General features: G+C 46.0%; 3 protein-coding genes, 1 long non-coding RNA gene and 1 pseudogene across 4 annotated transcripts; 1 reads left to right on the top strand and 4 right to left on the bottom strand.

The window, feature by feature from the left end:
- Positions 1 to 750: 750 nt before the first annotated feature.
- Positions 751 to 3,890, bottom strand: LOC127308763 (pre-mRNA-splicing factor ATP-dependent RNA helicase DEAH7-like; annotated as a pseudogene).
- Positions 3,891 to 5,796: 1,906 nt separating this feature from the next.
- LOC127308764 (DEAD-box ATP-dependent RNA helicase 35A) lies at positions 5,797 to 11,514 on the bottom strand. Its single transcript, XM_051339668.2, has 3 exons — positions 10,542 to 11,514; positions 7,807 to 8,698; positions 5,797 to 5,957 (listed from the first exon to the last, which is right to left on the bottom strand). Exons 1-2 carry the CDS (start codon positions 11,456 to 11,458, stop codon positions 7,834 to 7,836), a joined length of 1,782 nt encoding a protein of 593 aa, XP_051195628.1. The 5' UTR covers positions 11,459 to 11,514; the 3' UTR covers positions 5,797 to 5,957; positions 7,807 to 7,833.
- A 2,277-nt stretch (positions 11,515 to 13,791) lies between these two features.
- On the bottom strand, positions 13,792 to 14,483 carry LOC127310266 (uncharacterized). Its single transcript, XM_051340949.2, has 2 exons — positions 14,137 to 14,483; positions 13,792 to 13,983 (listed from the first exon to the last, which is right to left on the bottom strand). The coding sequence occupies exons 1-2, from the start codon at positions 14,435 to 14,437 to the stop codon at positions 13,925 to 13,927; spliced, it is 360 nt and encodes a 119-aa protein (XP_051196909.1). The 5' UTR covers positions 14,438 to 14,483; the 3' UTR covers positions 13,792 to 13,924.
- A 3,379-nt stretch (positions 14,484 to 17,862) lies between these two features.
- Positions 17,863 to 24,459, top strand: LOC127308765 (uncharacterized). The gene is made up of 8 exons (XR_011746523.1): positions 17,863 to 17,939; positions 18,633 to 18,814; positions 18,935 to 19,058; positions 19,305 to 19,418; positions 19,773 to 20,025; positions 20,118 to 20,740; positions 20,847 to 21,323; positions 23,373 to 24,459. It is a non-coding gene; the product is annotated as an uncharacterized lncRNA (long non-coding RNA).
- Positions 24,460 to 25,406: 947 nt separating this feature from the next.
- On the bottom strand, positions 25,407 to 26,591 carry LOC127310736 (U-box domain-containing protein 26-like). Its single transcript, XM_051341383.1, has one exon. It carries the CDS (start codon positions 26,589 to 26,591, stop codon positions 25,407 to 25,409), a length of 1,185 nt encoding a protein of 394 aa, XP_051197343.1.
- Positions 26,592 to 27,134: the final 543 nt, after the last annotated feature.

Below are 27,134 nucleotides of genomic sequence, written 5' to 3'. Positions count from 1 at the left end.
TTGCAGTAGATTGTACAATTCAGCTAATGTGAACCAAACGAAATATTGAGCTATAATAATAGTCACTATCAGAGACCTTGTTCGTTCCAATAGCTATCATGGAAAAAGAAACATATAAGATATATAAATCCGTACAAACCAAGGTAAGAGATGGCATGAAAGTTGAATTGTAGAAAATTCAGGGTTCAACTGGCAATCTGAATTCCAAAATAAGGTTGCAGCATATAATCAGATAAATGTTCATATATATAGCAACAAAACATACTCATTGTTTTGTGAATCTGATCTCGGAGAAAACTCTTTCCATGTAAATGGGTCTTAGAGGAAACTCAATCTGAATCTGATCAAACCTACCAAGTGTCGATTAGATGATGTTTCTGCGTCCATATGATCAGACCATACTCACTTAAGCATGTGTAATGCGGAAACATCATAAAGGCAGCGAGCTGAATAATGGAGAAAACAACAGAAAGCTCTCTTGATGATGTACAAATAACTTCTCAAAGGACAAACTTAATTTTTTTTCGAGAACAGGACACACACTAAATTAGAATTAGAAGACCTAGGTAACACAAAGCACTTGATGTCGTACAATGAAATTCTAATGCCACAGTTGCGGGTGAGATATGTAGGGTATAAATGTTACTGCCAAAATGATTCACAATTTAACTAAACAAGCGAAGTGGTAATAGGATTCTACAACTATTATTTACTAAGAAATTAAGTCAGATTAAGGAGTACCAAAATCCGTTAGAATTAAAATCATAATGCATTCATTATTGTGAGTGTCCCACATCTGTACATACTGAGAGGGTAGACTATATCAGCACATCAAACCTTTCCTACCTACAAACCCATCCTCCTTTTGGGCCTCATATACGCCAAACCTTTCTTCAGTCCCGGCATAGCAACCTGCTGCCGCTTGCCTCTCTTCTCCAGCCTCCCATTCTCTCTGCCTGCCGCCTCCACTTGCTCCTGCCTCATCTTCTCCATCTCATCCATGGTCGACTTCTCCTCGTCATGCCACCTCCCGCGGTCAAGGAAGGAGGTGTCGCCCTCCTTCACAGAGAACAACATGGGACCCAACTTCGCCAGCCATTGTGGGTCAACTGCAGTGACACATTGCATATACTCCTTGGCTGTCAGGACAAGCTCGTGGTAGACGACATACTCAGGGGTGTAGCCGAGACCGTAGAGGGCGCTGCTGGGATGCAGGTGGCACGGAATCCCATTCTGACAGTTGACGTACTCTCCAATGCCCTTCAGCTGTGCGGAATTCTGGAAGTATGCTGAGCAGATGGCCTTCCTCACCACGTCCCATTCCATACAGCATGGAGTCAGCGGGATCCTCAGGGCATTTAGTATGTCCAGCAACTGAGACCTCACTTCCCGAGCCTTCTGGAGACCCTTGACATGGAGGAAGTGGTCACTGCACCAGTCTACCCTGCATTGGTTCAACTCCCATTGCTTGTATACATTGAGGAGTGTCAGATGGTTAGATTCCGGGACAAAGAACTTCTCCCTTGCGGCGTCACTCTCCTCTGCTCGATCTTTTGGCCGGAAGAATACCGATGGCACTGAGAGCATGGACACAATTGTCAGTACTTCCTCAAGGCACCCCAGCTCCTTCCCCATGAGAAGCATCTTTGCCAGGATTGGGTCTAATGGGAACTCCACCATCTTACGACCTAGACTTGTAAGGCCACCAAGATTGTTCAAGGCGCCCAAGAGCCAGAGCTGGTACATGGAGTTCAGGATATTCTCCTGGGGAGGTGGGTCCATGAAGTCGAAATTGAGCAAATTTTCGACATTGAGAGATTTCAGCAAAAGGACCACATTCGCAAGGTTGGTCCTTTGGATCTCTGGCACGGGGTTAAGGAGCATCTCATTCTGGTAAGCTGATTCGGTGAACAGCCTGTAGCATGTGCCAGGACCAGTTCTTCCTGCACGCCCCGCACGCTGGTCTGCCGCTGCTTGGCTACATGGAAACACCTGAAGAGCGTCCATGCCCATCCGTGGATTGTGTACCTTCATCTTTCCATACCCAGTATCAATGACATACAAAATACCATCTACCGTCAGGGACGTCTTGGCGATGTTGGTAGCAACGATGCATTTGCGAGTGCCCTCTTGCGCCTTCTGAAAGATCTTGGCCTGCAAGTCAGCAGGCAACTATGAATAGATGGGCAAGATTAAGAGATTGGGTACAGGCTTGGTGGATGAAGATACTAGCTGCTCCATGCGCTCGGCAAGCGCATAGCAAGCAGCCTCAATCTCTTCCTGCCCGGTCATGAAGATGAGTATGTCCCCATGGCCACTCGTTATGTGGATTGCCATGGCCTGCTTCACTGCCGCTTCCGCATAGTCTTCACACGGCGTTTTGCTGAACAAGATATTCACTGGAAATGTCCTGCCTGGTATGTGAAATACAGGCGCGCCTCCAAAGAATTTCGAGAACTTGTCTGCATTTAGTGTTGCAGACGTGACGATTAGCTTAAAATCCCGTCGACGTGCAACAACCTTCCTCAGTATACCGAACAAAATATCAGTGTTGAGTGATCTCTCATGCGCCTCATCCATGATGATAACCCGGTATCTATCAAGGTCAGCATCCTTCAATGTTTCGCGGAGAAGCACTCCGTCTGTCATGTACTTTATCTTCGTGTTAGGACACGTGACATCCTCAAACCGGATAGCATATCCAACTTCGTCCCCAAGCGCAGTCCCCATCTCTTCGCTGACACGCCGAGCGACACTCATGGCAGCCACACGTCTTGGTTGTGTGCAACCGACGAGGCCAGTCCTGGTGTATCCATCCTCATGAAGATACTGAGTGAGCTGGGTAGTCTTCCCGGAACCAGTTTCACCAATGACCACGACCACCTGGTTCTCACGCACAACCTCTAGAAGGTCATCCCGGGCAGCGTATATGGGAAGATATTGCCTCTGCTCAGACAGAGATTTCGATTTCGCGAAATCACTGACGGCCTCTGCTTTTTCCTCCATGTGCTGTGAAAATTTCAGCTTCTCTTTAAAACCACCAACAACTGATGTATCAGTATCGACCTGTTCAGCTGTTTTCTCGACACCCAGAATATCACCAAGCTTCGATCCAGCAAGCTCCCAGAAGCGCTGTCTCGACTTGTTCATACTCTGCTTCTCACGGATCTCCCTGACCAAAAGAGACCCCCTGCGTGCGATGATAGCCATGTCGGACGTCGGGTCCTTGAGCGGCGTCACAGGCTCCGTTTGCTCTGATAACACTGCCTGTCCATCAAGGAACGGGGGTTTGGTGTCATGAACAAGTAGTGTCACTCGACGCTCATTTTCATCATCGAATTCTGTCTGCACCCCTGTCCTTCGAACGGCTCCGGATCTGCACAACTGGCTGTCCTCCCACCGTGCATTCTCGGCGGTGATATGCGACAGCCTTTTGGTCTGAGCAAGAGTCATCCGAGTACCATCTTGGCGAGTCAACTTTGCTGTCTTGTTAATTCGAAAGGAAGCATCATCTCCAAGACAATTGTCAGCACTGAACATAGTGCCGTGTTCTTCTTCATGGTCATACCAAGCGCGGTCGGCGTCATAATCCATCTCCTGCATCATCTCCTCGGTGATCTTGGGATTTCTATCAGCTGCTGCTGCCGAGGGCCTCCTGTCAGCAACCTGGGTGTCCCTGCACGAGGAATAAGAAGATCCTTTTGATTTCGAGGAGGAGCCGGAAGGGCGTAGAGGGGCAGGCAAGGAAGAACAAACGTTGTCCCAAGGGGATGCTGCAGAGCGACCAGCTCTGGCTCCGATTCTTCCCGGTGTATGCTCGTGACGGTATGTCCTGCTGGTGGTAAATGCAGCGGCCGGCACTCCGCCCACTTGTGTTTCGTCTCGCCTCCTCCTCTTTGCGGGCAGGTCGTCGAGACCTGCAGAAGCAGCGGTGGAGCTCCTCGGCCGACGCTCGTGTCTCCGCGGCAGGATCAGACCCTGCATCGCGCCGTCGTCGTCCTCCTGCTGCCGCCGCCCTCGGTAGACGGTCGCCATCTGAGGGGACCGATCTGGACGAAGGAGAGAGGGATTCGGTTGTCCTCGGCAGCAAGCAGATCCAAGCAGCCTAGGGAAAAAAAGGCAATCGCGTCCGGGCCGACTGATGTGAGAGCGACAACGGCGAGTCGCTCCGGCGGCGAACGCGGGCGACGACGGCGAGTTGCTCCGGCTCGGAGAATTGGGTTGGGATTGGGGAGAGGAACCGGTTGGGTTATACTACTTGACTTGGCTAGATAGAGTGTTACCGACTCGGACTCGTCTCTGGTTTTTCTTCAGAAACGTTCGGACAAAGAAACGTTCGGAGTGTTGCCGATCATGGGATTTGTCTCACTGGAAATTTGCAATCAATAAGCCCAAATTTCTTCGGACAGGAAACATTAAATTCAGCATTGTGTAAATTGTGTCAAAAGCTTCGAGTTGGATCATCTCAGCAATATTAGACAATGGCAAACATTTGAAACATAGAGCAACAATATGTAATTTTAGTATAGTGGCACAAACCTTCAACTTCTAATACTAGAAATTTGGATACATCTGGTCTGAGTACTCACTGATAGAACATGGGCTGATGGGCACCTGAGGGGCTCGTGGACTAAGAAAGCAGAAACACCTGGTCTCCAGCTAACATACATACCTCTCAGAAATATACAACCTACTAACCTAGCTAGTCACGAACAAAACGAATTGGATAAAATCCATGCACTATATGACTCAAGCAGGAGGGTCGTGCATCATTTTATTGAATGATCCGCAAATTGGTCCAAAATGACTGTCATTCTTTTTATTCCCACAGCATCAAGCAAAACTTGCACCATGAAAGGAAGCCTGCCATTCAAGGCAACATTATGGGAGGTGGTGAGGGGGCAAAGACTAAGCAAAGGGTTGCATAGAAGATCTTCCTCTCCAAATCAAACTCAAGAGGCGCGCGGGATGGATGAAGGCAGTGGGGGACATGCGGAGGAGGATCTGGTCGAGCAAGTCATCGACTTCGAGCGGCGTCGCAACCGGCGAGTCGGGGTGGCGGCGGAGGCTCGCCGTCACCTCACCCTTCTGTTTCCTCATCTCACGGCCTCGCACTCCTAAGAGCATCTCTAGCAGAGCCCCTTTCCGAACCGAAAAAGTGAGTTCAGTCTCCCGAAAACCAAATTGCGAGCGGATTTAGTCACAGCGCAGAACAGAAACCGAAAACGTGAACCGAAAACGTGGAAATCAAACGTCGCGGGAAATCAAAACTCGTGATTGCACTCGATTTTATCCGATCAAGCTGAATTCGTTCATAATTTACAATACTAGGGGCAAAATACATGCATCTTGGACCTACATTGGATACTAGGGGCCTAATTTAGACTAGATTTAGTCCCTGGAGTGACTATATTGTCACTGGGGCGCTTAATGTCGCCGGCTCAAAAATATCGGAGATGGTAGTCTCCAGGAATGACTGCCTACTCTCTGAAGAGGGGGTCACCCTCGAAGTCATCGCCCTAGTCATTCATGTCATCGAGATCTTCATATTGAGCCAAAGGTGGCGGAGAAAGCCCAGTCAGCTGTAGCATCGAAGGGGAAGCTCGACACACGCCCTTGCCTGGGAACCGGTTCTACATGCAAAGCTGCTTCGGATGCACTTTCCCGGCGCTTAGGGGTTCAGGAGACAATTTTTGACAAATTACAGTCATCTCAGGATGACGGCCGCAACCCCTATGGTCTATGGATGCCATAGTTCTATAATATAGACCTTGCCGACAGCGTAAATATGCCAATTATCAGTATCACCATGCGTTGTTTCTTGCACTATGTACAGGCACGCGGCATTTATCCCACAACCCTAGTACATTTTGTTTTAGATACGTGGAAGCAAATTCTCTTTTGAATAATTATTCATTTGACACAATGTAATCACTAAACCTTTTTTCTATCTATACCTACTAATAAAGGAAGTAAGGTTTCTCCCCAAATTTTTCGTCCGTTTTTTAAGTACCCCTATTTTTCCAGTGAAATTACGGGCAGTGCCACCGCCTAAGTAAAAAAACGAAGCGTTTATTTCTGTTTCCGTGTGAGGCCAAGGCGTGGAAGATCTTCTCGGCCTCCCGGCCGGGCTGAGAAGACGGCTTCGCGGACGGGCTGAGGAGACGGCGGTTGACCAACTCCGGTGTCCACGGCCTGCGAATCGATGTCGCCGTTACTCTGCCCCATGGCCGGCCTCTAATAGCGTCTCTCCCACCTCCCGCCGCTCAACCCTCCTGCACCATCGGGGCTTCCTTTGCATCTCCGTCGTGGATGCCCTGGACCACACCACCGGACACGGCCAAACGAACCCCTGAATCCGCGCGCTGGGTCCCGGCTCCCTCCGGCCATTGGTACCTTGGCCGAGATCGCCTGAGTCGGTCGGTCGTCCGCACTGCTCCGAATTTGCCTCGCGCATCGCTCGCTCGGAACCTCCGTCTGGAGGCGTACGGGCGGAGGCCGGAGTTCAGCGCCTACAAATGGTGTCACCTGCTACCGGCGAGCGGCGACGCTAGCTCCAGGCGATTTTCCAGCAGAAGCATGCTGCTCTCGTTCCCAATATCATCCAGTGAACGACAACATATGTTCAGGCAGGTCCTGCTTCACACATGCCAGCGTTAGAGTCGATTAATTTTATGTTTTGCTTTGTGTTCTGTAGATTAGCGCTGACGCTGTGTTCAGTACCGTTTCGGTGTTTCCCGATAGAAGAGGAAAATCGGCTGGCTCGCTTCGTTTATGGCTGGGCGATGGCTCACTTGGTACGGCATACTGTGGGCTGGCCCATGTAGAGAGCGACCCGATTGAATAACACGTTCATGAAGATCGTTTCGTTTCGCTACGTATGAGCTTTGTCAAGCCTGTAAAATAGTCCCACCTCGCTTGGTTACAGCAAGTTCTAGCGATTTATACACGTGAAGTTGCCAGAATCAGCAGGCCACTTCAGGAATAACGAAAGCAGAATCCCATATGCTGGCCTAAAAAGAAAAACGCGATTTCTGACATGCAAAGATAGTTGGAGTATGCAAGCCCCTTGATATGCTATGCGGGGCATGAATCCGGAGGAGGGTGAGAGATTGAAAAAAACAAGAGTATGCAAGCCCCTTGATATGCTATGCGGGGCATGAATCCGGAGGAGGGTGAGAGATTGAAAAAAACAAGCACCAGGAAAGAGGTGCGGAAAGATCTGCCCCAAACTAAGAGGACCCAGAATGGATAGGGCTTGAGCGCGACCGCTTGCTGAAAGCTTCAACACGGCAAAAGTTGATCAAGCGTGCTTTTTTGGTTTTTTTTCTTTCCCATCTCTCAGAGATATGCCACGAAACTTGATCGATTCAAAACATGGTGCTACTGCAGATCCATGAGCTGTAATGTTTTGATGACTTAGCACTTACATTTTTATTTTGTAAGGCTTTTAATAATGCTTTAATAAAATGCTGCCCGTATCGATGCAAAGCCTACGACTTCCCTTTTTCAAAATTATAGTGAAAATTACAGAATGATTATGTGTTGTCAGTTTGCCATAGAACTACAAAACGACGTACAAAATTAAGGGATACCCACTATTTGGATTTGGTCGACTCAGGGAGCACACTATTATATGTTTCAAATTGATATTACATGATTTTCACTATTACACGATATAAAAAATGGATCAATCAAAAGCTACATGGAATTTCGATTTGATCGACGCACGAAAACTTATGAAATGAGATAATTTAATTTTATGCAACACCGTTGCAACGCACGGGCAGTTTTGCTAGTATATACATAAACAGAGAAACAAACACAAGGTCATCACATTTCTCCTCGGTAACCTCCACCACCATACTGATCTCTTCTGGAGGCAGCCATGGCCATGGAGTTCTGCCGCTCCCGCTTTGGACAATCGGCGATACGATGCCCAAGGCCACCACAGGTTTGACATCCCTTAACGCCACTCTCCTGGGCAATAGCCTCAGCATCCGCCAGCGGGTCGACGAGCTCAGCAAGCACTGGTGGTATTCTCTGCTTCGCTTCCTTGAGCAAGTGCTTGAGGTCAAGAAGCGTGGTCTCTGTCTGGTTCCTGTTGATGAATGTTGTCGCTACTCCAGTTTTTCCACATCGACCCGTTCGACCGATCCTGTGGACATAGTTCTCAATCTCGGCAGGCATGTCGTAGTTGATCACATGCTGAATATCAGGGAAATCGAGACCCTTTGAGGCGACATCAGTACCTACCAAGACATCCTTCTTTCCACTCTTAAAGAACTCAATAGCATTCTGTCTTTCCTCCTGATCTTTTCCCCCGTGGATCGCAACAGCTTCCACACCCTTCAGAAGAAGATACTCATGGATGTAGTCGACATCAGTTTTGTTTTCACAAAATATAAGAACAGGAGGTGGAGTCTTCTGGAGGCATTCGAGGAGGTATATAATTCTGGCTTCTTCCTTGACGTACTCAACTTCTTGGATGACATCGAGATTTGCTGCTCCAGCTCTTCCAACATTGACAGTAACCGGCTTCACAAGGGCACTCTTTGCAAAATTCTGAATCTTCTCGGGCATAGTGGCAGAGAAAAGAAGAGTCTGCCTTTGGGACTTCAAATGGTCAATAACCTCCCGAATGTCATCCTCAAATCCCAGATCAACAAGCCTGTCAGCTTCATCTAATGTTAAATACCTGTGCAAATCAACAAACCTATTAAGAAACTTTAAAACTCTCTGCACTACACTTCAATGATAGTCTGCTAGTTTGAATTGTCCAATATATGACAGCATAATACATACCAAAGCATTTTCATGAAAACAAGCTGTTATCTCCTAAGTAATGGGGAGATATTTTCCAGTATGACAGTGAAACTTCATAATCTACATTTAGTTCAGAGCTAGGCAATTTTGAACATTCATTAAACATATCTATACATGTATGTTACTGAGAATTTTATGAGGAAGTAAGATGGTTCAAAAAAAGTATGTGTATCAACAACTTATAGAACATTCTTAGTAAATACATAAAAAATAGCCTGGCTGCGAATTTCATTACCAGGGTGAATACGTGATGAGTACACAACATGTTAAATTCAACACTATGCAAACAGTTTATGTTCATGCACTATGCATCTTCAACTGAAGCGGTGCTCTTTCTCAACAATTAGTAGTTATAGCTTGCAAATTGCAGTCTACATCGTAAGGACCGAGCTATACAAATATGGATGATTGAACTAAAACGTGCATACTTCATGACTGAATTGGCACCATACATATATAAGTCAGGGAAATAACAGAAACAAGTCATCATAAACACATAAAACTAAACTTATTTCCAATGTATCATAATTGCTCAAAAGTCCTATATGCACCTTTGTTCTTTGTAAATCAAAACCATATGTTTTATGAAACAGAAGGCTTATTACTACTTCCATGCAATAGCATGAGAATGGTGTGTTTGCTTATTATGTGCATCGATTTGCACTGTTGTACAATCACTCAACCAATGCTTTTGGTCATGAGCTACACCTAGGATGAGAATAATTAAGGCATATGTGACATACTTGTGCATGCAGAAATTACCATTCAGGTGTATTGTTATGCGGGTAATTTATATCCTTTGGTAGTTGGTACTGTAGAAGTGGGTCCGGATATGGGATCAAGAAGGTTCTTCCCTAAATAGTTTATTTAATTTCCAATGATATGGATTATTTGTTTGATCTATGAATTAGGCAAGTTTACATTTAGATTGATCTTGCCTATATATGTTTTCAAGGAGAACCCTCTGTACAACGATGCATGTTGTAATAGTTATTAGGATTAAACAGGAAGAATAAAAAAATGTCTCTATCTCTGAAGTCTTCTCTACCCAGCCTTTGGTCTCATCCTACTCCCACATCCTTCCCAATCAGCGTGCTACCCGGCCATCAACGGTTCAGTGCTCACTGCTCCTAAGTCAGGCGTGTTTGCATTGAGATTCATCTGGGACCTTAATTTGCAGTGTTTTGTTATGACTTATGAGTGCCCTCTATATAATTATGCCCTCATTGGCATTAACAAAGAACAAAGAAATAGTCTTTTGTGACATCTAAAGTCTTGTCTACCTAGTCTTCCTCCTACATCCCTCACCATCAGCAACACTCCCTGGTGGTCACCCCTACTCTGATGTACAACTATATATCACATTATCTGAAGAATTATAGGTACTGACCAGCAACCATCTGCTATAAGTTTACCTATGAAAATACACTCCTCAATCCATCTACACTAATGTATGACAAGTTTTAGCTGTTATTACAATGAAGACAACATGTGTATATTTTCTTGAGAATTCTTTTTGAAAAAACAGAACATTAATATTGTGGTACTTTCATATGAGCAATTTAGCCATAGCAAAGAATTAGTTCAAACTTTTTATCTAAGAAGAAAATACGAACCTATGATTCTGGCAAAACTGAGCTATATATCTCAAAGACATAATAAAAACACGAGATTAATCACACACAGGCAGACAAATATAATTACAGCATATATACCTGCAATTGTCGAGGTTCATCTTCTTTTTTGCAAGAAGATCCTTGAGGCGTCCAGGCGTGGCAACCACGATATGCACGCCCTTGTTGAGCACATCGAGCTGCGTCCTCATGTCAACACCCCCAATGCAAAGCATCGGCCGAATCTCCGGGAAGCCAGCCTGCCTGAGGGGAGCGAGGAACGTCTCGATGACATCGTACGTCTGCTTGGCGAGCTCCCTGGACGGGCAGATGACCATCCCGAACGGGCCCTCCCCGGGCACAACGGGCATGAGCGTCTCCTCCTGCAGCGCGAGCATGACGAGCGGCAGCACGAATACGAGCGTCTTCCCGGAGCCGGTGAAGGCGATGCCGATCATGTCGCGGCCGGAGAGCGCGACGGGGAGGCCCTGCACCTGGATGGGCGTGGGCCGCACGATGCCCTTGTCGCGGAGCACGCGCAGGACGGGGTCCGGGAGCCTGAGGTCGCGGCGGAAGTCGCGGGCGGGCGGCGGCACGAGACCGTCGTCGCCCTCGACGAGGATGTGCCACCTGCGGCGGAGCTCGTCGGCCTCGGCGCGCGGCATGCGGCGGAGCCGCAGCGGCGGCTTCCAGCCCGTGCGGAGCGGTGAGGTGTAGGTGATGCCCCTGGCGGCCTGCCCCACGGGCACCAGCGGCTTAGCGGTGGAGGAGAGGTCCTCGAGCAGCTCCTTCTCCTGTTGGATGAGCCGCTCCGTGGCGGTGAGCTCCGGGGCGGAGTGCTTGCTCTGCGCGTGCGTGACGAGGAGGCTGGTCTTGTCGCCGGTCGATAGGGGTGGAGGCGGCGGGAGGGGCGCGGCGAGGCGGAAACGAACGGCATCCGTGGCCCTGCGCTTGGAGACGGGGATGTACTCCTCGTAGTCGTCCTCGTCGTCGGCGACAGCGGCAGCGGCGGGGGCCATGGCTGTGGTTAGGGTTCGTCGGGGACGCGGCGGGAGAGAGAGAGGATATACCGCTTAGATCAGTCCGAGCCTCTAAAGAAGACGAGTTCAGTACCGACACGAATTAAGACCAAACCGAATCCAGCCCTTTACAGCATCTCCAACAGACGCTCTAAAATTTTGCGCTGTAAAAGTCGTTTGCAGCGCGCTCGATCCGGATACCCCTTCATCAGAAACTGTAAAATAAAGCTCCACAAAGAAGTTTCTTCAACATACATACAACAAACAAGATCAAACAGGGCATAAATAAATGTGAAAAAATCAACTAAATTTTACAACTCTACCGCGGCTTATCCATCTAGCTAGCAATCGATCTAGCTAGCAACTAAATTTCATAACAGAGAGAGTAAGCTAATCTCATAACAGAGAGAAAAAGCTAGTAATCGATTCCCATACGAGCGCGGCCACAACAATCGATTCCATGCGCTCGCGGCCGGTGGAGCTCGCAGCGTGGAGGGCCGGCGGATCTCGCAGCGCGGAGCTCGCAGCGTGGAGGGTCGGGCGCGGCCGGCGGAGCACGCAGTGCGGAGGGCCGGCGGAGCTCGCAGTGCGGAGGGCCGGCGGAGCTCGCAGCGTGGAGGGAAGGCCGGGCGCGGCCGGCGGACCTCCTCGTCGTCGAAGCGCGGAGAGCAGGCGAGGTTAAGACATTTCAGAGCCGTTTTTCTTCGCGCGGTGGGAAGAATTGCGATGCCAGCTTACAGCGCGCGTTAGCCGGCGCACCAGATATACCGCTTTGGATAGCGCAAACTGCCGGGCGCACTAAAATATTTACAGCGCGACCTACTTTGCTGCGTCCGCTGGAGGGCAAAAAACGCGTTCGGCGCTATATATTGACGGTTTTTTTAGCGCACCGCTAGTTTGCAGCCACTCCTGGAGATGCTCTTATATCTGGAAGAAGCTCCTATATGACATCTGAGCACCGCCCATTAACGGATATATATGGCACGCATTAGGCATTTGGAATGTTCCCTCAAAAAGAATGTGAGATTGACTTCGAATTTGTACAGCATATATTCCGTACATAGTTGTAGCGTGAAAAAAATATAGTGAGACATCAATTCGAAAAGGAGTTATGGAGCTGAAAATTTTCACCGCAAAATTTGCTATGAAATGCATAACCCGGAAAAACACAATCCATGATTTCTGGTTCAAGCTTAGGCTGCTTGAGTATTGGCACATTTTGCTTTCGTCAAACAACCTCAAGTCCGTAGGTATATAGTTTCTAATTTTTTTTTTCTTTTCCTATTCCTCAACCTCAAGCTGCACGGTTAAGTTAGTTTTGTGCTTAAATTTTATAGGTTTTAAAGTAATTCAAAGCTTCATCTTTTAATTTCAGAAGGTACACATAACAGTATCTAGTGGAGTCATCAATTAAAATCTTGAAGTATTCTTTCCACCTTTATCAACATGTCATTCATCTCATAAAGATCTAAGAATAAATTAGAAGTTGAAGGAGTGTGCCACTATACTAAAAAAATACCTACCGTTGTCCTTTAATGTTTACTACTGCTTGGCTCATACAGTACAAAAAATCTGAGAATAACTCCAGTGTTTTTCCCGAATGAATGGTAGTACGTACAAATTTGTTGACTAGTCATATTGCTTTCCCCACATGTATCTAGAGTTGCATTCTAGTGGGTGAGATGCAGAAATGAGTTCTTGGGTGTAGGTTCGTCCGTTTTGTATGCTTGACTTGGACCCTCGATTTTACATGCACCAGTCACCTATGAAGTGGACTTGCAGGAAATAATTGCTTAATGTGCTCACTCCCTTCTGCCATCTGATTTATGTAGACATTCCTCAACTAGCATATCGAAGGCAGATTGTGCTTCATTTAATTTGTTTTATATTTTCTGAAGCATATTGTGGCGAGCTCACATGTGTATTGATCTTGCTTGCACTTCAGCGCATGCGGATTATCTTCCGTTTGGGGAGATACCGACGTCTGATTTATGTTTATGTTCCGTGATGTCCTATTTTGTTGTAATTTTTTATCTGATTTGGGGCTTGATATTTAGAAACTTTGTTCTGACTAATGAATTTTGAATCGAATCGGTAGTCTGACTTGGGAGCTCGGAAGAAAGCTCCTGAATGTTAAACTGCACCCGCCTTAGCCTGCTGCTAGTTTGCTTCAAGATTCAGTACTAGTGCTAGTTTGCTTCCGGGACGTGTTTTTCTTCTTTGATTGAGGTGTGGCGAAGGTTTGATTTGATTTCTAATTCTATCTCGGGAGATAAATTGTCTCACTTTTTCCTTACAAAAAAGACAAATAAAATTTTGGTTGCTGTGGATAAGACTATAAGAGCCGAGATGAGATTCACAAACTTCCACGGAACTATCCTGCTACAATGACTGCCGTTGAACATAAGGACGATTGCATAGTCGACAAGGCTATTAAAGTATCCTTTTCTTCTTAAAATCTTGGCGTCAGTTCAGGCTCAGCTTCTCATTGCAGTTTTGCACACATGACGCGGCATCAGTTGAATCTGCAAACCCCAAAGCAAGAACAAGAGAACGAATCATTCTTCTTCCTTTATGTCATAAGAAAAAAGATGAATAGATTTCATCTTTGTTGATCAAGGAGAATAAACGGAGCAGATGCAATGCCATTAGGAAATCAAGATGGTCTATTGTCTTACCGGGCAGTGCCGCTGACGAGCCGCAGATGGAGAAACGGCTGGAAAAAAGGCTGCAGGCCTTCCTGCATGAGGTGACGCTGCTGCTGCTGTAGCCGTCACCATCGCCGGGCTGGTTGGGCCTGCAGTCGACGACGCACAATACCATACATGCCCAAGGCGGCATATGCTGCCTGCACCCCGTGTAGCACCCATGGTAGCACTCGCAGTACTTGGACATGGCAGCCACCTCCTGCTGCTGCCCGGACAGCATCAGAAACATGCAGAGGACAGCAATGGCAGCTGCCCTCATCTTCACCTCCATCTCCTTCCTCTTGCCGACGATGGCTTCTTCAGGATCAAGTGAGAAGGAAGAAACTGCAATGGTGAGAGTGTGTGACTGTTTGCGTGGCAGTGTGGGCTCTTATATAGCAAGGCTAGAAAGACATCTTTTGGCAGTAGGTGCATGTAATATTTTTTGGAATAAATTTGGTAAGTCATAAATTTTAGCTAATTAATCTAGCAAATGATTCAGGACAGTGTGTGCACTTATATAGCAACACTAGAAAGACATTTTTTTGGCAGTATTTGCATTTAATATTTTTAGTAAATAAATTCGGTAAATCATTAATTTTAGCTAATTAATCTGTCAAATGATTCATGATATATTTTCACACAATGCTTCCACAGAAACTTTGTTTGTACCGAAATTTGCTTTCAGGAAGTTTTTTCTCCATCAGAAACCAATATATGTAACAATGATTTCTCTAAGGGTTCCATATATATCAAATGACAGTTTCAAGTTGAGTGTCCTGTAGCCAGTTGCCATGGTATGTATATATGCTTTACAAATAAAATGGGGCTTTGTGTATTGCTGTCACCAGCCCTTCCTTAGTAGTGCAACCTGAAAAAACCGTGGATCTTAAATTGACCAGACAAGCATATACTGATCACTTTTCTCTTTAGTCGACATGCCCTTACATAGCTGTCTGTGTTGATGTGGAAAGATAACTGAATGTGGAGTTTTGTCATACAATTATGTTTATATGGTACCAGTGAGAGTTGCAGTATGGTTACTTTTAATGTTGAGGGAAGTTGAGTATCGACAGGGAAAGCTATCTTTTGGCAGAAATCTGCATGTACTACTATTAGGAAATAATCAAATACACATACATTGGTAAATCCTAGATTTTAAATAATTAATCCAACAAATTATTCATGATTTATTTTCACACAATGCTTCCACAGGAACTTTGTTTGCACCGAAAATTGCTTTCAGAAAGTTAATTTTCCATCAGTTCCAATGTAACAATGATTTTGTTAAGGGGATTCCATCATTGAGAACTTTCTCATATTCCAAATAACATGGGAAATTTTGGCTAGAGAGACATTTAATTTTTTTAGTGCCCTATAGCACATTGTTTTCAGGTCCTCGGACAAATTGAATGTTTGGTGACCACTGGTACAAGGCTAGTCGGCTGCACAACATCGCCAAGAATTGCTATTTCATTGGTTTGTCCGGTTCCTTGGGGTATGTCATACCAGGAACCTGGGATGATTTCCAGGCCGAGTACATAGTTACAAAGACGTTTGAGGACTGGCAATGCAGGTTCGAGTCTCTGTATTATTGAGGGACTTGCTTGATGTTCTGGGTTTCGCAGCAGAAATATGCAAGTGAGGGCGGCAGCACATGTGAAGTTCAGTCTTACCTCTCAGGGTGAAAACCCAAGGTTTGACCTTAACTGGTTGTGCCTGGCAACGGCCTTGTTGAAGGCATTGTTTTGAGAGCGGGGACTATCTTCAGGGTGAAAACCTAAAATCTTTTGATCGAGCGATGATGGCGCTTGTGCACTGTTCCCTTCTTGGAGGCGTCGCGTTTTGGAGAGCCTAGAGTTCAGTTGTTGTCCTGGTGGTGAATGTATTGTTGCTGCTAGTGCTGGAATACCGTAGCTGGACTTTTTGTTTCTTAGTTTTCCTTTTTTTGGCTGTGTGCATCCGTACTACTATTAGGGTATTACGTTGTTGCAGAGACTGGATATAATTGGTATCTATCGATATTAATATATTCCATTTATCGAAAAAGTTACAAAGACGTAACCATAAATCGCCAAATCGATATTTTGAGCCTTTTTTTCATGGACTAGCATTTTGGGCCCAGGAATGACTTCTAGGTCCGGTGACCCCCAATATTTGATCACACTGACTGTTTCGGCCTATTTTCATGGACTAGCACTCTTTGGGTTCCCTTGGACGATTTCCATAACCACCCAATACATAGATACAAACATACCGTATAAAACACCAACATAATGTTTTCTTCCCCTTTTCGGTGAGGCATATCATCCCGGTCATACCGATTATGAAGCAAAGCACCTAAGACAACCTTCAAAAACAGGTTCCCAAACTATTGGAAACAGTGGACATTGGCTCAACACCGGTCATGACACTTATTGAAGCTCTATAAGGACCAGACACTAAAAACAGAGGCCAAAACGAAAAACGATGGCACCAATGCTCAAACCAATCATACAGACAATCATCCTTTTTGATTCCTCAAAGATTTGCAAATGATATGATATAGAAGATTGATCATCGCAATGTATCCTCAAGGAGGTAAACAACCTCCTCTGTTATATAGAGGTAAGAGACGAGAGGGTGGGTAGGAGTGATCCTGAGACCTCTGGATGGCGATCACCCTTGTTTTTGGTGTCTCTGGAAACACCGCAACAACAATCTGGTCTTCAACACTATGCGACCGGTGGTAGAAACAATCATCCAAATGATTAGGGCAGACTACAAATCGTGGAAGACATCGGATTATTACGCAGAGAGGTGTTCGGCTTTCCGTCGCCAACACCACTCCGGTTGCTAGAAGGAGAGTAGGCTTTAGAGGTGAGCTATTCCTCCTTATGGGCATTGTAAACTGCGCCTCTTGGCATTTTTTCTATGATATTGATACACCTTTTGAAGGCAAAAGGGCGTATTCCAGAAGAATCTAAAGGTATAATAGATGCCCCTCCATGGGGGTCTCACGGCGATTTGCAATTCTAGACCGCCAGATCTCGTCAGCATGTGTCAGTTAATGGATCTCGTCCGTTCATTCTTGGGCAGTTGCGCTGCTTGTGGTTGGTGGGCGTGGACGTGTTGGCGGCTATCCACTGGTTGCTCTCCCTAGATGAAGCCATGGAGCAGCGCTATTCTACCCGCCTACGACTGATCGCGGGACCTACATTAGGCTGGGGCCACTTGTCAGTCGCCTTGGGTAAGCTTTAATTGGGTCACGCATGACTGCAGCTTGAGACAGAAACAGCGAGCGAAACCTGCCCCAATCCGCATCTGCTCCTCTCTCCCCAATCCCCTCGTTCTCTTCCCCAGCCCTCCTCCCACCCCCCGCTCCGCCGACCGCCTCCACGCCTTCTCCATCCACCTGGCTGCGGCCCTGCCGACCAGAGGCCACGGCCGACATATACAGCGACGGAAGGGCAGCAGCCGAGGCAGGAAGCGGCGTTGGAGATGGAGGATCGCCTCCGCATCTTGGTTTCGTCGGGATTTGCCGGCCGGCCGGAGGCCTCGGCTTGCAGGATGACAACGAGATCGACGAGGAAGGGAGAGGTGGCGGGACGTGAATCGGTGCGAGGTCGAGAGGGCAGGAGACCATGGCGGCTAGGGTTTCCACACTTGCCCTGCACCGACGTTGATGGTGAACCTGTAAATGGTTGTCCCCTAATAGGTGAGTTTGGAGGCGACGGCGGCCCGTGTTGCGCTGGAGATGGAGGATCCCCTCCACAACTTAGTTTTATTTATCCACGTCAAGCTCACCCGTAAAGGTAAGCTCCTGATCTGACCCCCTTGCCCAGACCTAAAACGTGATTCAGTTCATCCTTTTCTCGCGCCTGTGTTTGATATATGGAGTGCTTACAAATTCTTGACTTGCTTGATTAAGGTTCTAGGATTGTATTGGCATCTATTAGGTCTGTAATATAGAACAAGTTTGCTGGGACTCCATAATACGAGGCTAACGATTAGTACTGTATTGTTAACACCTAACAAAAGCAACAATTTCAGGAAGGTATCACTGTTGGTTCTATGATCTTTGTCCACTGCTAAGTTAATAAGGCTTGGATTTTTGGTTGTTCTTTTCGTTGCTTGTATTTACTCTCCATAGTAAGCTCCCTGTATTATCTCAGAAACTGACTTGTGTGTTATGCAGCTTGGCCTGTGTGGCATTCCTACCACACAACGCTTTGGTTCTGCTCCAAGTTGCTAATGAATTAATTTTATTGTTAGGTCTGGTCAAAGAACGTGTTGCCACTTTTGTATTTTCCACCAACATGCATCTTGTCCCTGTAGATTTAAATATGACTCAGAATTTCCAAACCTCAGTCTAAAATGGTTGACTTCAACCATTAGCTCCATCTTTCTCATGGTCGTGCTCATGCTGGTGCAAATAAGTAGAAGAGCCTGACTATTCTCTGTTTTGTTAGTGGTTACCTGAATTAACGGAGTTTCGGCTGATGCAGGAGAGAGGAGGTGGAGCAGCGTAGGGAGGAAGAGGTGAACCGGAAGATCATTTGTGGATTGATGTTCTGAATTTGTGTAATGGTTCTTTTTTTATCTGGCGTACAAGGACGTGTGGCTCATGGCGACACTGGATCCAGTGGTCAGCATGGTTATCGCCGTCAGCGGTTCTCCTTGTCTTCAGGTCAGAAGTGCAGCTCTCAAAATTGATTGCATTTTGATTATTTCCCTGTTTTCACTGTTGTTCTCATTTTCTCAAAATGTGTGTGTCTGTGCGCGATGACCGGAAGATTGATTCCTGTAGTGTCATATGAGTGCATTAAAAGGATCAAGAATTGGATCAGTCAAATTAATACTCAGAGTAAGATCATTGTGGAAGATAAGGGAGAAAATTAAAGTTTCTGCATCAGCAAATATTTATCGAGTCGGTAATCAGCATTTCTATCGTTTTCCCTAATGATAAAAGTCACCTTAATTGGTACATCTTGGTTTTCTTGCAATCTGAAGACTGAGCGCGTTCTCGGACCTACGACTATTGAGCTTATTAGACAACTCAGTTGGTTAGCTTTCTTTCATAGTTGAGCATGTTTAGTCGTGGTTACTATTGGAATATTCATTTGTCTCTTGTGAGAATGCCTTCAAATTATGTAACATATTGGCTTTCTGCACTGCAGGAGCACTTTCGAAAGGTCTTCAGATGTTAGGCCTATCAAGAATAATATCTCAATTATCAAAGACCTTTGAGAACTAAGACTTCATCTATAATAGGATCTCAATAATTGACCATGGTATGGATTGCAATAGCCTTTACTTGTATGTCATATGAATTGTCTGTGGAAAACTGAGCGCTAGCTCAATGCGGACACCACTCTCCTATTTGACCCCCCATATTAGTAAATGTGTAGCATGTACAGATAATAGCTCTTACCATATTGCTCATTAAGCTTGCTCTGGAGGGAGGAATCATTATGCTCTGTGGTCCATGATATATAAAATTATTTGAAGAACCAAAATCAGTCCAGTGCTTCAACACTGAATCGTGGATTCTTGATTCTTGATACATTTACTATTATGATTTGAACAATGTAACTTGAATAGACTTGCCTGTTTCTCATTGAGTTATGGTTTCGGACATTTTTCAGGTTTGGCTTTTGGCTGGTAACAACGTCAGTGAGGTAGATGTCCTTCACCCCTTTCTAAAGCTAAAGGTTCCAGACTTGTGCCACAACAATCTCTGGGATGAGGAGGATGTAAAGAGGGAGATGAAGCGGTAAGATGATATCATGAGAGAGAAAGAAGGAGAGACCTCCAGCGACACTAACGCGTGCAGGTGTTTCAGTAGCCGCCTTCGCTCCACCTCTAGGAGCCAAGTCTCCACTTCCGCACCACACCCTTGTATGTTTATCCATCTCTGCCTCTTGAATAATTTTCCTGTATGTCCGATTCATAAGATCACCATTCCTAAATGTTGCATCCATTTTTGCTAGAAAACATGGGCATGGAAATTTATTCATGGTGAACGCGCGGTGGCGGCCATGATCTTTACCCCAGCAGCAGAAAATACTTCTTCGTTTGCTGGTTTAAATCATCAAAGATTAAATTTTATCTTTTGTAGTAATATTTGGAGCTGAGTACTCTGAATATGCACATCTGGTCATGTGAGTACTCTGAATACGTGCACATTCCATTAACTGCTTTGTTCTTTAAATTAGTGCTGATTTTTAAACAGCTTTCAAAACAAACCATGGCGAAAAGTGGAATATTTATGCTCCATCTAGCTGCTTGCGATTTTGCAATTGAGGTACCAACATATTAAGTAGAGAAATTTCATATGTGTACAGCCATGATCTCTACCCCAGCAGCAGAAAAAAACTTCACCGTTTGCTGGTTTAAATCATCCAAGATTAAATTGTATATTTTGTAGTAATATTTGGAGCTGAGTACTCTGAATATGCACATCTGGTCGAGTGACTACTCTGAATATGTGCACATTCCATTCACTGCTCTGTTCTTTAAATTAGTGCAGATTTTTAAATAGCTTTCAAAATAAACCATGGCGAAAAGTGGAATATTTCTCCTCCATCTAGCTGTTTGCGATTTTGCAATTAAGGTACCAAGATATTAAGTAGAGAGATTTCATATGTACCTATGTTTCAGACTTCTATCCCTTTTCACTAACAATTAACACATTTTTCTTTTTTGTGTTGGTCTTCTAGGCATGAAGCACAAATAAACTTGAGCAAAGAAACGCGTGCTACCAACTGATCAATGGCTTTGCCAACGCGGCGATAAGATGCACGAGCAATTGCCTCTGGGTTTGTTGTGTGTTTGGTCTGACCTACTGAAGCAATTATCTGTTTTCTCTAATTTCAACTATTTCCTCTCGTGTGGTAGTTTCTGTCTACGAGAGAATTTGCTACCCTGCCGGTTATTCAAACGTGTTGCATGAGGTAATATTTTGAATGTATGTGCTTGTAAGGTATCCATCCTCCTATTTAGTTCTCTAATTGTTGGCATACGACCTGTCTTTCTTTACATCATAAAGTTTTTTAAACTTCCATTTGGTTATGAGGCTTTATGTGCTAACTTGGTTAATTTTGTTATGGTGCAGCAGCTACTCTCAGTGCATGTTGCCATCATTAAAAACGTGGCCGGCTGGGCATTTAAAACATGTGTGAGCAAATTATCCCTAGGTAATAATAGAATCCATATGGTAATTTTCAGCTATGTTGAGCACGTCGAACAACTAGAGTTAATCAATTGGTTTGAGCTTCAATATTACTTGTAGTGTCTGCTAGCCTAGAAAACATTTTGTATTTATGTGGCGGTATATTTTTCATATTATGCTGATTTGTCTTAGCTATAGCTAAATTGTGAGACATTGATCTGTTCTCCCGTCAATTTATGAACAACACCTGAGAGGGTGGTTTATGTTCCTAGGTGCACTTGAAAAGTAAGAAACTGGTAGAATTGAAGCTATTTTACACTATGCAATTAGATAAAGTGGAGATACTGACTTCTTAGTGACGGTGGAGGGTACTGCCATTTGGTTTTTTGAATTCAAATTTAGAACTTAAGGTTTGAGAATAAATTTCTATTCCCGAATCTGCTTCCTATATCTTTCCTTCGTATTGTGTTAGCATGTATGTTCTTTCAGGACTTTTTTGCGGCAAAGCAACGCTGGATAGTTAGAGCATCTCCACTCGTTGGAGCTCCCCGGGGCCAAATTTCCGTCCGGATGAACCTAATCCGGATGTATTTTTGCACTGGGGAGGAGGGTTTTCCCAGCCGTGCCTCGCCAAGCCTCCTCTTCGCCGCCACAGGTCACCCTCCTCCGAGCTCACCTCGACGCCACACGCATGGACTCGCCGGGCCAGGCGTTGACCTTCGTCGGCGTGCCCGGCCTCGACCTCTTGCGCCTCTACGCGCTCCGGGATGGCCTACGCCGCGGCTGACAATAGCCGGAACGTCCGCCCGTGTGGGGCGAGACAGCGTCGCGCCGGTGGGGCGTGCGGGGGAGACGAAGGCCGGGGAGCTCATCCGTGGCGATGGAGCGTGTGATGGCGTCGAGCTCAGCCGCCGCCATGGCTCGCCGCGCCAGCTCTGCATCCTACCGGCCTCGCGCGTGCCAATCCTGCCAGCTCTGAATCCTCTGCTCCTCGGCCAGCTGCGCCGAGATCCGCCCCGACATGGACGAGCTGGCCACGCCCGCCTCGAGCGCGCCGCGGCAGCGCGGAGAACGGCGTCCTGCGATGAAGAGGAGGCGGTGGGCGGCGGAGATGGCTAGGAAGTGGTGGTGCGGTTGGTGGAAGGGGGAGAGAGAAACAGTGGGACAGAGAAGGTGGGGGAGAGAGAAGGTAGGGGGATCGGCAGTTCTTTCCCTAATAGCCACTGACGCGTGGGCCAGATGACTTGTTTTCATCCATCCGGAGCCCCCGGGAGACCCCCGGGAAACTGAGGATGGCATGGGGAGTCCGAACGAAAATAGGCTCAAATCCGGGCCAAAACGAGGAACCGGGGGCGCGATTGGGCCGTTTTTCGCCGTCCGGATGAAAAAAAGTGGTCGTGGGGGGCTTCTCGGGGAGATGGCTGGAGATGCTCTTATTATGTCAACTATTTGGCATATGGATCTGCATCCCTGTGTCTCTTTCATAGTTCAGCGATTCTATACTTGCATGAGCCTTACCAGATCTAATATTCATTGTTTTTGTACTGTAGGGAAAAGTAGTGTTGCCTATAGAACCCTAAATCAATATATCGGGTAAAACCAATTAATTTTTTGTACTGTATCAACATTAATCATTTCTTACTCTGGATTTTCTATGCGCTCTTTCCAATATATGGTCCTATTAAATACGATATGGTCTTTTCGAGGCCGTTGGCTTGTTTGTTGATGTTTAATTCTTTGTATCAGTTCCCAAATTAGTGTTTTACTTCCTCTTGTACCTGTTGGGTTACTACATATCTGGTTATACCGTGGAAACAGGAATCGATAAATAGTTTCATTGTCGTTCAAGCTCCGTAGTAGTGCTTTCGCTTTGACACTACTTTGCTGCTCCGATATAATTCATCATATTTTAATTGTAGGCCATAAAATATATTTGGTGTTATAATAACTACACATGAAAATCCCGTATATTTCTTTTGGGAGAATCCATCCTTTTCAAAGCAAAATAGAAGTTATGAATTGCTAGCTGAAGGAAGTTCAGAGTAACACATCTCATGCAAGCTTCTATTTAAAGAATGAATGCACCAAGGGAGCAATGCAGAGGCATGTAGCAACCTGATAATGGAGAAATGTAAAAAATTCAGTAGACATGAGTTCACAACATTATTTTCGTCAGGAGGTATGATATTCACAGCAGCCTATGAGGCATTATTACATATTTTCAGAGATGATCTACGGAATGCCATCTTTAATAATTCATTACGTTGTTAGGTCACAATGTTAGTAGCTGTGCTTGAATAGATATTGCCTACTGTATGCTTAATATCATATTGGTGTCAACAATTGGTTTAATCATTATATAGCTCCAAGTTAATTATACAATTAAATGGATGGAAATGATGATACTATAATTGCTTTGAAATTCGCCCCTATTCCCCAGTATAATTCTCATTATACCATAATCAAATATATGTTTGGGGGTTCCTTCTGTAGGACATAAGAATTGGGTTTTGGTTAATGGGATTATGTAGCAGCAATGCGATTTTCACCTATAAACTTTTAGATGGAACCGTTAGGCGTGAAAGGGATAAAGAAATAATAATTTTAATGTCAAAATATACACTCTACAATATGAAACTATTTCCTTCTCTACAAAAGAAATTGAGGACGGAAAGGATTGGCTTTCCTGGTTATTTAAACTCGAAGAGCAGATTGTTCATACTATATCTATAGTAAGCATGGGAAGTCTTAGCAGCTGTGAGAAACATCATTTGCGTTTTTGCTATCACCGCTGTCTTTGGTTGTGAAAAGTGGTTCAGTCTATTTATCTTACATCTACAAAGACATAAAAAACATGAGATGAGTGAAACTGAAATTTGGTAGTAAATCGAACTGTAATTCATGGATAACTAGATTTTGTTGCGTCATGTTAGGTCGTAGGATAAGATCCTTTTAAACCATTTCACTTCCGAACTAAAAACGTTGAATATGTGTTGAATGGATCATGTTTTCTTCGCATTTGTTATTGATTGTGCATGCCGTTTAATTTGAATCCTATCTGATGTGTGTAGACATGGACTGTTTTCAATGGCTTCTCAGTTCTAAAATCAGGTCCACTCTTGATGTATTGTTATGATATTTCTGTTGTGTTGTAAACATTTTGAGTAACTCTCAACTTATCTCGCACTTTACATTGTTGGGCCCTCTCTCATGATGACTTCAAAAGTAATTATGTAGGCGGGTGCCTCTTGAGAGTGCTATTAAATTATTGTTTAGATAACAATAATTAGAGGTACTTTATATTTTCATGTGGTTTGTATTGTAAACACATGTCGTGATACTACTAATACACATAATATTTTACCCAGTGATTGACTATGTGAAAGGCTGGGTGGTGTGTGGATTGATAAGACTTATTTATGACTATTACCATCATTTCATATAAATGTTTAATACATTCCTCTATTTTTGTGGCAGTATATAAGAGTTTTCTACTTCGTAATTTTGTTATCCCAATTTCACCTTGATTGACTTTGTTTTGTAAAACTTAAAAAATAGATTATCATTTGGCCATGTGATTTTTATCATTATTATACTACCTGTAAATTAGCCCTAATTTCACGGGATCGTGCGCCAAGGCGCACATTTAAATCTAGTATAGTACTAAGAGACCAGGGACCAGCGTTGAGGTTTGGGGTGCCCCCCGGTCAGGGCTACACAACGTCCTTTTTTCGAATCACTTCTCTGCGTTTGCTAAACCGTGGATCTAAGCCAACAGGATCACATGGTGTTAAAGGCTGTGATCACAATAAAACGATTTTTCTAGCGGCGCAGTGACCTACCGGTCAAGTTTTGACCGTCCAATTCTCCTCCTGATTCGCACTACAGAATGCATAGACAACGTGATTAAGTTTCAATATTTGTAACTTCGTATGTAACTTAATATGCATATAGAAATGCACGAATCACGACGTTGTTTCAATGATGAATTCTTGATCGGTAGGCCACGGTGCCGATATATTTGCATTTCCGGCCATCTCCAAAGGTCTCTCTACAGCATTATAATTAGTACATAGCTAGAATTTGATGGAAAAAGAAGATGAGGTAGCTAGTGACGAGCCCAGATTGTCCTGAGCAGCTTGAGCAGAGCCAAGGCGTTGGCCTTGGCCCTAGGGCTGGCGCGCTGGCTCTGCAGCAACAGCAGCAGCTGCGTGAGCAGGCCGGCGTTGATGGCATCCACCCGCACCTCCGCCGACTCGCGGCACGCCACCAGCAGCGACCCGATGGCGTGGTCGCTGCTGCCGCTTCCCTGGTCGAAGGGCACCCGGAACACCATCTTCACCAGGACGGCCGTGGCGCCGTACCGGGCGTACATGGCCTGCCTGCCGGAGCCGACGCTGACGAGCACCTGCTCCAGCGTCTCCAGGGCCCGGCTCAAGAGCGCAGAACATGGCGGCCACTTTCTGCAGTGCCCGGCGCCGTAGGAGATGTAGGAGAGGAGGGCATCGACGGCGCCCGCTGCCACCGCCGTCTCCCGGATGGCCTGGTCCGACGAGCAGAGGCTCGACATCGCCCTCAGAGCGGCGTCGGACGCGGCGCCGCCGTCGTGCACGAGAGCGGCCAGTGCTCCCATGACTTTTTCTGAACGACCCAGGACCATGATGCACAGCTGCTGTTCTGCCATGGTGTCGGCAGCGATGTGCATGAGGCGGCACAAGCCTGTCCTGACCGTGAGGCTCCCCCGACGGAGGACGACGGCAAAGGAGGAGACGTCGCCCGTCTGCAGGGAGGCGGCGAGCTCGTGCGCGGACGGCGAGGCGAGAAGGCAGTCGAGTGCCAGCTCGACGAGCAGTGCATGTGCAGGAGCACGGTCATCATCATCATCATGCCTGCTGTGCCGGAGGAGGAGGCGTAGGAGCAAGGCGCAGAAGCCCGGTGGGGACAGCAACATCACGATCCTCAGAGTCTCCTCCATGACCGTGGTGTCGTCCATGCCAGCGAGAAGGTTGTCTTTGAGCGTGGGCAGCGCGAGGTCGGAGATGGAGAGGGTGCGGCCAGTGAGGATCCAGCGGTCGATGAGGTGCTTCAGCGTGCGGTTCGGCACCAGCAAGACCTCCTTCGACCCCGACTTGGGCAGACGGCGCATGGTGACGGGGCATGTGCGGTGGCCGGCGGCGAGCCAGCGGCGGATGTTGGGCCGGTCGTAGGTCCGGGCGGTGGTAGAGAGGGTGACGGGATCTGACATGATGTCCAGGCTGATTGGGCAAACGAACAACTCTGGTATCAACATCATCTATGCTCGGTGTGTCACCCTGAGATATCGATAGTGAGACTGGAGAAAGGAGGAGCATATGTAGGAGTATAGATATAGTAGCACCATTAGCATGAACCAGATACTAGTACATGATTCAGCTCAGCTCAATCAGATAGTGGTTGGTTGGAGGTAGAAGCAGGGATCATGGAATGCCTATATCTTAATGTTTGATGGGGGAGACCTCCATTTCTATTCTCTTGGATACAGACAATGCATGCGACAAATTACTATATAGTACATTTCATTTGTGGGCGGGGTCACTGCAAATCTTTGCGGTTTTGGTTTTTCTGGCATGAACTGAACGCCTATTAATCTGCCAGGGTGGCAAATTGTTTGGTCTGATGGCATGCATGCATGCATGCAGTTTTAGGTAAGTGTTGTGAAAAGCAAGACAATCATCTTCATTGTCTTGACCATTGGATGAGAGATACTATATATGCTCCCTCTGTTCCCGGAAAGGATGTGTCACATTTATCTAAAAAACGCTGCTGGAGGACTCGAGGTGGATGACAATGACAGCTT

The sequence above is a fragment of the Lolium perenne genome, chromosome 6, assembly GCF_019359855.2.
Source record: "Lolium perenne isolate Kyuss_39 chromosome 6, Kyuss_2.0, whole genome shotgun sequence".
Taxonomy (NCBI): Eukaryota; Viridiplantae; Streptophyta; class Magnoliopsida; order Poales; family Poaceae; genus Lolium; species Lolium perenne.
The sequence above is the reverse complement of the archived record's forward strand: the minus strand, read 5'-3'. Positions and strand labels throughout refer to the sequence as shown.

Bases quoted from the DNA above. Each gene is read 5' to 3' on its own strand.
- LOC127308764 (XM_051339668.2), bottom strand. From the start codon at position 11,458: ATGGCCCCCGCCGCTGCCGCTGTCGCCGACGACGAGGACGACTACGAG. The intron at 8,699-10,541 runs GTATATATGCTG...TGATTTGCACAG, and splicing joins ATGAACCTCGACAATTGCAG to GTATTTAACATTAGATGAAG.
- LOC127310266 (XM_051340949.2), bottom strand. From the start codon at position 14,437: ATGGAGGTGAAGATGAGGGCAGCTGCCATTGCTGTCCTCTGCATGTTT. The intron at 13,984-14,136 runs GTAAGACAATAG...TGGGGTTTGCAG, and splicing joins CTCGTCAGCGGCACTGCCCG to ATTCAACTGATGCCGCGTCA.
- LOC127310736 (XM_051341383.1), bottom strand. From the start codon at position 26,591: ATGATGTTGATACCAGAGTTGTTCGTTTGCCCAATCAGCCTGGACATC.